An 11794-nucleotide genomic window follows, 5' to 3' on the forward strand; every position below is an offset into this window, starting at 1 on the left:
AAGAAACATTGTTTTACAAACCTCACGACTTAAATAAAAAATTAGATATTTTGCGTATGAAAGTATTGTAATGTTTACTGATAATCTGCCAAATTTCATTAAAGTTCGCTTACTAATTTAAAAGTTATAGCATGAAAACTATAACAAGCACAATATGGTTACGAGGTTGTCACATTGACCAACCCCGTATTGAAAGAGTTAGCCCCCACCCATGCACATAGGGTTAAATATGTTCACAAACAGGTGTGGCGTTATTTAAACGTAGAACCTGAGAACCTGGTTCTTACTGTAAACCTACTTTGGTAACATTTTTAATGTACCAAGAGAATTAGCTGCTATAAACTGTTGAAAGTTGAAAATGTAAATATACACTGAGCTTCACGAGTTCTGTGTGGTTAATTCCAGTGTACAACACTGACTGCTTTTGAATGTGAAGATATTACAAAAACCTGCATAACTGGAAGTGGTGATAAAAATTAACATTAGGTCAATCTACCACTCAAGTTTCAGTTTGAAGTACCTAACAACGACAAGTAGGAATCAGTAGTTTTTATTCATGAGAAACCTGCCTTTAAGTTCTGTTTTTTTTATAATTAAAGAATGTTCACTTTTCAAAACTCAGTTTTTATTATGTAATTGGTTTGTTATATTTTAGCATCAAGTCACTGCATTCCAAGAACCACATTATCTGAAACACAAAAGACACTTATCATTTACAGTTAGTAGTTGTAATAGTGAGGAAAAAAATATCATAATCCAAACAGTTGCAGCTACTTGAAGTGATTGTGGACATAAAAAATATCTACTAGTGAGTACACTGTCCAACTCTTAAACTACTCACCTAATACTGACAGAGGCTACAGTAGTTTCATCTTTCAAGTCTCAACCATTCGGCAACTTAGTATAAGATAACGTATGTAAATATTAAAAAATATGCATACAAGTTCACAGAAACTTTTACTGAAACATTTTCAAACTTCCTTACTTAATCTTCTGACTACCACGGATTTCCAATGGATCTGAATTGTTAAACTGTATTGAATTTTAATTACCTCATGGCAAATAAATTAAAAAACAACATTGGGAGTTCCGTAAACCAACAATAGATGGGCTATAGTGCGTTTCTGTTTAAGAAAGAAGACAAAATGAGAGCTTCCACCCTCACAAATTGTATTTCTACTTGAATATGTGCACAAACAGGTGTGAAAAATTCTTAACTTTAATATTTTCTTTGACATTCTGTTATCTCTCTTTCCTTTGGTAATTGTTAAGTTGGTGTGAATCTTCCTTCTTCTCTGTTTTATAGTTGAGGAGGAACTTTTACAGCTGTAATCATCTGATTGTAAATACGTTGTGAAAAATACTACAGATCAAAAATAATGCTGCTCTCAGAATGTTCATTTTATTACCTGGTAGTTACAATGACTATCCAGTGGTTGTTGACCTTGGACGTACTGCCCTTGACCTGAAACTTGTGTAGGTCCAGAAGGTGGAAATGCTGTTTGGGCAGAAACTGGCCCAATAGGTGCTCGACCCTGGTAGATGCTACCTGGTTGGACTCCTGTACTGTCGCGACTATGAGATAACATTTGCTGGTTGTGATATCTTTGGGAAGGGTAGAGGTTAGGATCAGACTGACCGGGACCCATCATACCATCGGGTTGTGTAGCTGGTCGTGGTCCAGCAGGCATTTGGTGTTGTTCATATCTAGAAAAACATCAGCTTTTACATTAAGTTTTGTAACTTTTAAAAACAGTCAAAGTCACAAGATTTGTTTACTAAATGACATCGGCAGAGAGCGAGCTTTCCCGATCTAAGACCAGTTAATTTTATTTCACAGACAAATAAAACAAAATATAAGATTAGTAGGTAAAGAAAGAGCAGCTTTTCTGAATTTCAAAAATCAAAATTCTATTTAGTTAATAAAAAAAAATATAATGATGCACTTGAATCTTTTGCTGATTGCAATTGAGTTCAGCTCGACAGTTTTAAACTCTGAAAATTACAGCTCGTTTACTTCCTTCGACTACAATGCACACTCAACTGTCTTGCATAATCTCGATGCTCATGTTTCGACAACATTTGCACTCAACATACATTTACTAACATTCCTTTCGTGTGGTTTACACTCCTTTAACTAAGAAATACAATGTTTTAAATAATTTCTTATTTTAACTATAGTATTATTTTTGATATATTCATTAACTCCACTCTCAGTAGAGAGATTTAACTTCTCTCTACAGCCAGATATTACAATTACTCATGAATTCTGATAGAGTTTCTGAGTGCTAAATTATATTATTATTATTATTATTATTGATGGAAGACTAGCAAATAGTGTATTTTTATTTGAAAAACTATTTTTCATTTATTTTAAACATAAATATACTGCGTTATATAAATTTTAGAACAATTTGATAATATTTAAAGAAAAAGAATATAGTTAAAAAGAGACAGTCAATCAAAAGGAACTAATAAGTATGTTACCTACAAAACTATTTCTAAAGGTAAAGTATAATAAGAATTGTTTTTTGCTACAAGACGAAAGAATGAAAAGAACATAACCACTGTACTATAATAAGTTCCTGCAGGATCAAACCACAACACAGAATTTCATTCAAAAAACAAAACTACCTTTCTCTGTCATAAGGTACTTGGTAGGAATACTGAGAAGCAGCTGCACGATTAGGTGGAAAAGAGTTGGGAAGACTGAGGTTCTCCTGCATCATGTTCCTGTGTCTGTACGTCCCTTCCGACGGAGGCATCATGGCAGACTGGCTTCCATATTGTTCTTGGAACTGGTCAGCTGTCTGGCCACTGCTGAAATTGACGGAGCCTCCGCCGTAGGGCTGCCCTACAGGTGGCTGGTTGTACCCGTAAGAGTTGGGCATGGGCTGACGTTGATAGTGCATACCTGGCATGCCACCAGGAGGAGGACCAAGCATGTTGCCTTCTTGAATATGGTTAGAAGGAGGTGGACCCTGTGGATACCCACAATGCTGTCCTTCAACAACATGAAATTCAGTGTTTGAACCTTGCCCAGGGTGGGAGTAGGGTCCCGGATAGTTACCCTGAACGTAGCCATCCATAGGCTGGTTATTGGAAATAGGATGAAGAAATGGTTCTTGGGCATCTATAATATAAAAGAAATTATCAAAATAATATACAAACTTATAGGTTTTCATAATTAATTTGTAACCCATAATAAAATTAAGCATGTTCATAGTACAGGACAATAAAAACTGTTATATTACAATCGTTTGTTATACTTCTTTCAAAGAAAAACATCAAGAAATAATTCAACTTTTCTCCAATAGATTGCATTCAATTAACTAAATACTTACTATCAACAACTGTTAACAAAACCTGAAAAATGTTAATTACGCTTATGAAGCTTTTTTGAGTTTCCACAAGCACTATTTAATAGTAAAATAAAAACCACAGATAAGACCCCATATATGCAAAAGTAACTCTACCAAACCAAATACTGTTTTATTACTGTATGTCCATATTGCCTAGAAGTTAATTTCAGGATTGAACTGTTAGGCAATATATCTATTCAGTAGTAAAACTCCACCTTCAGTGTTTTAACCATCTATTCAGAAGTAAAACTCCACCTTCAGTGTTTTATCCACCTATTCAGAAGTCAAACTCCACCTTCAGTGTTTTAACCATCTATTCAGAAGTAAAACCCTACCTTCAGTGTCCTAACCACCTATTCAGAAATAAAACTCCACCTTCAGTGTTTTATCCACCTATTCAGAAGTAAAACTCCACCTTCAGTGTTTTATCCACCTATTCAGAAGTAAAACTCCACCTTCATTGTTTTATCCACCTATTCAGAAGTAAAACTCCACCTTCAGTGTTTTAGCCACCTATTCAGAAGTAAAACTCCACCTTCAGTGTTTTACCTACCTATTGAGAAGTAAAACCCCACCTTCTGTGTTTTATCTACCTATTGAGAAGTAAAACCCCACCTTCAGTGTTTTAACCACCTATTCAGAAGTAAAACCCCACCTTCAGTGTTTTAACCACCTATTCAGAAGTAAAACCCCACCTTCAGTGTTTTGTCCACCTATTTAGAAGTAAAACCCCACCTTCAGTGTTTTATCTACCTATTGAGAAGTAAAACCCCACCTTCAGTGTTTTGTCCACCTATCCTAAATAAAAACTCACCTTTAGTGTTTTATCCACCTAGCTAAATTAAAACCTCACCTTTATCAGGCTATCTGTGCTGTGCCTACCACAGGTGTCAAAACCTAATTTTTAGTGTTATTTCAGACTTACTGCTGAGCCACTGGGGGAGAGGGAAGGCAATAATGTAGTACTTAACTGGACATTGTACATTTATCTACCCAGACATAAAAGCACATATTAGAACCAAGGTTCCCTCTAATTTTGGCTGGAATAATGAAATGCGTGACACTTGATTGGTCGTTGTGCAGCCACACAGCCTAGAGAGAACACCAATTAGAACTAAGCACTACTAATTACTGTCCAATCATAAAAGCAACCTACCTGAACTTAAATCTAAAAGTCCATTAGCGATTGAGTACAGCTGATTAAATATATTTTTCTTATATTCTTGCTTATAAAGGAGAGTAAAAGCATTGTTTCATTAGTAGGATACCCTCCTAACAATATTTTTGGCCTTAGCCCCAATAATATATTTTTCTTATATTCTTGCTTATAAAGGAGAGTAAAAGCATTGTTTCATTAGTAGGATACCCTCCTAACAATATTTTTGGCCTTAGCCCCAATAATATTTCACAGGATTCAGCCAGCTCAGGTTAGTACTAAACACATACACTAAACTAACAATGAAAAACAACCTTTATAATAATAAAAAAGGTTTAAATAATAAACTAGATATATTAAACATTCTAACGAATGACATTAATGAAAGTCGTATTAAAGAAATAATGGAGCATACCTTACTCATGCAATACATAAACACTAGTTACTGGCTCCAAATAATTTCATAGATTTAATGTTTGTTCCCTGTGTATAAGGGAAACTTTTACACTACCCTACTTAAAAATGTCTTGAAACCAATTAAACAGCTCCAACAATGTAATTTTAGAAGAATTTGACATCGAGATAAACTGCTACTAAACACTGTTTAGGTGTAGAATCGAGTAGCTGGGCAGTACCAATATTACAGCCAAAAACTAATGTTTATTATGATACAATATAATAAATAAATTAAGTGAACAGCTGCGTCATAGAATAAATAGCCAGAATGTTGGAGTTATAATTTATAATATAACAATATTAAGTGTAATTAAAACAAAACAATACACGAGGTGTGTAACACAAATAATCTGACTTTATCTAACATCTGTAAAACAAACAAACTGAGATTGGAGTAATTTCAACAGAGGTGTAAAAATCGAGGAAGAAAGCCCCCCCCCGCGCTTTTTAATCTGTCCCAGTAAAAATGCATTAAAATTAGGAAAGTTATACTGAGGAAAAGCAAGAGAGTGCATAATATTTAGTCCAGAACCCAAGAACTTCCATAGCTCTAAGACGAGCCATGAACCCTGGATGTAATGGGGGTGCCTGTGGCACATGTTCCATCACCTCATTTGATCAAATAAACCTTGGGCCCCCACTTTTAATTTGCCTCCTACACCACTACTGAATGATAATAATAATAATAAGACTTCGAAAGGAAAGTTACAACAATAGTAAATATGGCAATTAAAGTAACTATAAAACAACTAATGATGTCAGGTTATACCATATAAGGAACTGTTATATTGTTAGTGTTAATTATATGTAGTAATGGGAGGTAATCTAATTAATAGTGGTTAATACACTAAAATGATCCAAAACTACCTAAAACAGTTTCATATAAAATCACACATTATAACTGGTTACAAGAATTCTGTTAAATTTCCCATAAAACTGAACGAATTTTAGGTTTAAAAAGCGAAAGACAAAAACCTCGAAGAGAAAGAAGTAAATGAATGTCAACATTTCATTACACTGAAAATGTATTTCCAATAGGTACTTACCTCCTCACAAACAAAGCTATCTCGATCGTTGACTGCCCTCTAAGCACTGCTAAAAGAATTTTAGTAAAGAGCGCACCAGTTTCACACCATTTCTGAACATGTACATATCATGTGACTACTCTTCCACCATAGTACCGTGCCACCTATAACGGCACAACTAGCTCCCTCTGCTATTTTTGCTTAATCCTCACTTTCGAGAATTAGCAGGTACTGTAATAAAAACACCGGTTTCAGTGGGGAGGAAGGGTGAGAGAAGGTAAGTACCTATCAGAAATGCTTTTTTCGAAAGAGTCTTACCTCCCCTCACACAAAGCTAGATTCCCACATCACAAAAGTGGAGGGTCAGTGTAGGTGCACAAAGAATAACCAAGTGGAAAGTGACCACCCAGAATGAATGGGTGTGCTTGGAGATGAAATTGAAGCACACCTGTGGGGTGCCACACTACTTCTGGAACATGTATGCTTTTGGCCCAGGAATTAGAAAAGGAACATAAAATGGGTGGAAATGGTAGTGTTTGCACAATTGTAAGAGCATTAAGAAGTTGCAGGTTGTATCAACATATAACAAGATTAAAAAAAAGGAATAACCACAGGTGGTTAGGGCATGTGGAACATGTTATCGATACCCAACAACCCCAACTGTAAGTAAACAGAGTGCCATATGTCAAACAATCGGAAATTGGAAGAGAAAGAGAGCAAATGGTTGTAACCGTACAAACTTACAAAACCACCATGGGAGCAAGCTGTACAACAAACTGAACCCAGCATTTTGGGGTCCTGGTGTTGCCTCGACTTAACCATAAGAACAGGGAAAGCTGTAACCGGTATTATGGGCAAAATCATAACCTCAGTCAACTGTAATGCAGGGTAAAGACATCCTGTATTCGGAATTACGAGGAGGGCAAGCAGCAGGTATTACGAATCAAACAAAATCTGTCAAACCCAATCATAGAAGCAGGAAAGAACCTTTTGTAACCAAAATTAAAAGAGAGTCGTCTATCGCACTCAACTGTAGGAACAGGGAATTGTCATCCAGAACCTGGAATTACAAGGAGGATCCCATGCAAGCTAACTCCAAATAACATTTTATCATTGGTCTATTGAGTGTGGTCTGCTAAGGCAGAAACATCCAGGGGAAGCACCAGTAGGGAAACAGCTTCACCCACTTTTCCTGAGTGGATAAATGAGCATAAGTATAGTAACACTCAGGAGGAAGCCTACATGGTCCACCACCCCAGTGACTGGGAAGTGAGAGCGAAAAGGACTTCATACTCCACTAGAAGAAGAATAGGGGGGGTAGGAAGGTAGTGAGGAGTCAGGAGGAATGTCACACAGGAGACTGCAATGGGTGACTGCATGCACGTTCCCTAATTTTGAAAAGCAGACCAAACCCAATTATAATCAAAGGATCAGCAAAGGTGGGCAGAAATCCCATTCTGCTTTACTCACGAAGTCCGTGAGTGATGGTCCATAAATTTATATAATTATAATACACATACACCACAGAGAAAGTGCCCAGTGGTCTTACAGAAACACCCCATCTCAACTGTGAGCATATATAAAAGTTACTGCATTTAGTGCGGGTTTGGGACAAAGCATACCTGAAGAGGCAACATCTGCCACTAGGTGGAATCCATAAAGAAGTTTAGGGAAGCTGAAAAGAAAATGAAATGAGCAAGCTTACCCTAGTTAAAGACGAACAGATGTGTGCAGAATCACCAAGGGAGAAAGACAATATCCGCCAGAGGACAAAATAGCCAGATCTAGTAGATAATGAGGGACGAAGGTATTGGGAGTAATTCACATTCCAGCCAAATGATCTCCTTCAAAGGACAGTGAAGGCGAGTAGGAAAAGACATAGTAATGTGACTAATTTGATGCAAAGAGATGTTGTAGAGATAGTAAACTTACATGGATAAGTCTGAATAAGTCAGCTGGATGAGTTGACAAAACCCAACCAGTGAGAGGAACGGTTACAGGACACAGGAAACTGAAGGGTTCCAGGAAATAACGAGTAGGAACACACACCCCCCAAAAGGAGGCAGAAAGTACCACATAACACCTGAAGAAACAAACTGGACAAGGAAGACTATCTGAATTGGAATGCAAGGTGAAGAAATGGGTGTGAAATTCAGAATACAGTCACTGGCAGCATAGGTCCTAGGGAGGAAGGTCCGAGGTTGGGATAGAAGATGACATAGGAGGAATGGTAAGAATGCGGGTAAAATGAATGTATAAAAATCTGAATGATGACAACTACAAGCAAGGAGGAGAAGGAATGAGGTCCTGAGGGAGGAAGGTAGATGGAACATTAAGACAAAGGCTAAAATGTAGGAAGGGAAAGGTCATAAAGGATCACACTGAGATCCTAATAGGCAAAGCAAAGGAACAGAAAGGATAGGGAAAGACAAACCCAGAAGAAACAGGTGGAGATAGACAAGGTCATCCGAGAGCTGGACATGGACAAAGTGGACAACCTTTGACAATATATCGGGTGAAGAATAGGGAAAAAAGAGTAAGGAAGGGTAGGAAGGACAGAAACCAAATTCTGAGGTATATTAAAATCAGTGGGAAATGGGCATGGAAGAAGGTCCCCTGGATAGAGAAGGAAGAATGCAAAACGTAGAGTCAGACCCTGGTCTGAGACAATGGACAAGACAAAACCATGCATGAAGACAGGGAGTGGTGACCACTCTGTGATAATAATCTTGTTAGAAGATAATCAAGCCAGGAAAAAGGCAAGCAAAGATCTCCATGTGATAACAGTGGGTTCAGAAATGAAGTCAGTAATCGGTACCTCCTGGCTCAATGATAGAAGTGAACACTGTGGAGAGGAGGGAATGTACCATAACCACAAAAGGCTCGATAAAAGTGATATGGAGAAAAACTCCTTGATTGACCAGAAACAGTAAATCTCCTGGAGTCAAGGTAAGAACCTCAGCCCCCTAAAGAGGAGTATGGGAACAGACGTAAGTCAGAAAGAGAAGGAGTAAGCAGCACCCCCCACGGTCTGGACTCCTTTTCAATCACCAAGCCAAGGATTTGAGAAGTTCTACTGATCAAGGAGAGGAACACATATGAGTCTGATCCATGGGAATGAGAGCTTACAAGGAAGTCCACATCCCCAAATAGATAGAACATATCGAGCTGTACAAAAGGTGAGGGATGTGTGATCTGCTCACTTCAAGCCTGAAGACAAAGAGGATAAGGAAAAATGCAAGACTTGTAGAGTGAAAGAGTTGGGCACAAGTTTGTATTCCCTGACAAAACACGTAAGGAGCTGTCAAGGATCACGAACATCAGAAAAGGAACCAATGCTAAGCTCAGCTCTACGAATGGGAAAGAAACGAACATGGCAGTGAAGTAACAAGGCAAAATTTTAAGTCCCATACTGACGAAAATTAAGAAGGGACAGCACAACTGAACACTCCTGAAAAAATTCAGATAGAACAATGAATATATATTACTAGTAGTAATGATATGTAACATACCAACTGTCGAAACATACCCAGTAAACAAAGAGCTGACAAACATCAAATGGCAAAGTATAAAAATTTTTCTAGTCCATAAAGAATGTAAAAAATAATGAATGTGCCAAATGACAGAAATTACCAAGAAAACACAATAAGGAGCAATATCTAAAGTACCAGACAAAGAAAGTAACCGAGACGATAAGGGCACAGAATTAAGTCTTACACTGACCAAAATAAGGAGGAGGAAAGGTACATACTTAAAGATGATGAAAAACATTATTCAAAGAGAACAAAGATTTATTTGTTACTTGTAGTAATGATATGGAAGGTACAAACTAACCAATCATACCCAATTAACAAAGTACTTATATAAGACATGGGACAAACTATTAAATGTAACCAGTCCACAAAGTACGTAATAAAAACGAACATGTAAACACCTGAAAATTACCAAGAAAACATGAAAATAATCAATACCTAACAAAAACAAAATAAATAGAACAATTTTACTAGTAGCAGTGATAAGTACGGTACAAGCTATCGAAACATACCAAGGTAATAAAAACAAACAAGCACACCGAAGAAAATTACCTAGAAAACACCTGAGTATGCAATAACTAATTTACCATACATCAAAAATAACCTATACGACAAAGGATACTGAATTAAGTCACATCCTGATGAAAAATGGGGATGAGAAGGCACACAGTTAACAATGACAAGAAAAAAAAACTACACAAACAAAACAATGAAATAGACGTTACAAGTGATTAAGATATGTAACAAACACATAATCGAAACATACCTACGGAAAGCACTTATTAATAACAAACTAACAAAATAATAATCAATATCTAACATACAATTAAACTAAATATCTAGCTTAAAAAAGTCTGAGCACTGATTACTTGAAATACACAAGTCTCCTGTGTATAAAGAAGGGCAAAGTCATGCAAAAGGCATCAAAATCAGGTCTACCATAGGTATATCAAGCTGGTGTGAAGAGTACATATTGAAAACTTACCACAAATCCCCTGGAAGAACTTGAAGATAGAGGAAGAAAGGAGGGGAGAAACAAGTCTCCCCCAACGGAAAGATGTGGAGGCCAGCAAATGAGGGAAGGTGCTTGAAAAAAGGAGAGACCAAACTGACAACTCAAAGAGTGTCTTCTTCCTCAGAAACAGTGTCATGTTAAAGAGAAGGAAGAAAACACCAGCCAAACGTAAGCCTCTAACTCCCTGCGAACCAAGGCATGTACATCCTCAGCAGATAAAGTAGGCCCTGCGTCCTGGGAAGTAGTGCCATTTGCAATGTTGCCTGTTGTTGTAATATCACTGTCCACCACAGGAAACCTCATATTCATACTAAAACATGTAGAAAACGGAAACGAGAAAATTTGAATGCAAATTCGTGGAAACAAATTAAAATTAAAAATCGTTGAAGAATCTTTGTTGGAAAGGCAACAAAGAACAATCAGAAAAATTAAACCCACATGTAAACTATGTCATGCCAATCAAAAAAGTAAGGATTGAGTGGGAATAGCAGAGGGAGCTAACTGTAACATTATTGGTGGAGAGTAGTCACATGATATGTTCATGTTCACAAAACTGATGGGGTATATAAAGACTGGTACGCTGATTACTAAAATTCTTTTAGCAATGGTTAGAGGGCACTCAACAATTGAGATAGCTTTCTCTGAGAGGAGATATTACTGTTTTGGAATTAGGACTTTTGTCAATGTGAAAAAAAAACAGGGTTTCTCAAATAACTTAAGAACACGGATATCCTCAAAACATACTTGAGGCAGGTGGAGGATTCTTGTTTTTTTTCCTAGAAGCCATCAACACTTGCTGAATGATTGGCTGTGGATCAACACCACCCCTATCAAACTTGCATTCAAATGGCAACAAGTGCTTGATATATTGTTTACGTAGAGTATAAGCTGCACTTGACGAAGCTCCAATCCCAACAGATCCTGCAATATCTTTCCAGTGCTTCGATTTGGTCACCTAAAATTAAACATGACAAAGTGCATCAAGTAACAAGTTGGCTAAATAAAGTACAAATGCACACGTAAACTAAACAAGATATACATGACCAATGTCTAACACTGGCTAAAACATTTAAGTGTTATTCATTTATCAACTCAATTCAAAGTAACAATTAGTGTTCCAAGATTATTACTTTTTACCTTGATTCACGGTAACAAACGAGTTTTACAGTGATCACTTTATCAACTTGTTTCTGGGGGTAGGAAGCAGCGCACCCAAGGTTATCACTTTATCAACTTGTTTCTGGGTA

General features: G+C 37.0%; 1 protein-coding gene across 5 annotated transcripts in view; it reads right to left on the bottom strand.

The window, feature by feature from the left end:
- The window catches only part of LOC106465098 (AT-rich interactive domain-containing protein 1A-like), a 117143-nt gene that overhangs the window by 10586 nt on the left and 94763 nt on the right, over nucleotides 1–11794 (bottom strand). For all 5 annotated transcript variants that reach the window (XM_022392929.1, XM_022392928.1, XM_022392927.1 and 2 more), the window contains exons 11-13: nucleotides 11292–11502; nucleotides 2635–3133; nucleotides 1410–1707 (exon numbers count right to left, since the gene is read on the bottom strand). In XM_022392929.1, coding sequence (XP_022248637.1) covers nucleotides 1410–1707; nucleotides 2635–3133; nucleotides 11292–11502 — 1008 coding nt within the window. The remainder of the gene's footprint in view (nucleotides 1–1409; nucleotides 1708–2634; nucleotides 3134–11291; nucleotides 11503–11794) is intronic.

Source organism: Limulus polyphemus, unplaced genomic scaffold (assembly GCF_000517525.1).
Source record: "Limulus polyphemus unplaced genomic scaffold, Limulus_polyphemus-2.1.2 Scaffold1835, whole genome shotgun sequence".
NCBI lineage: Eukaryota > Metazoa > Arthropoda > Merostomata > Xiphosura > Limulidae > Limulus > Limulus polyphemus.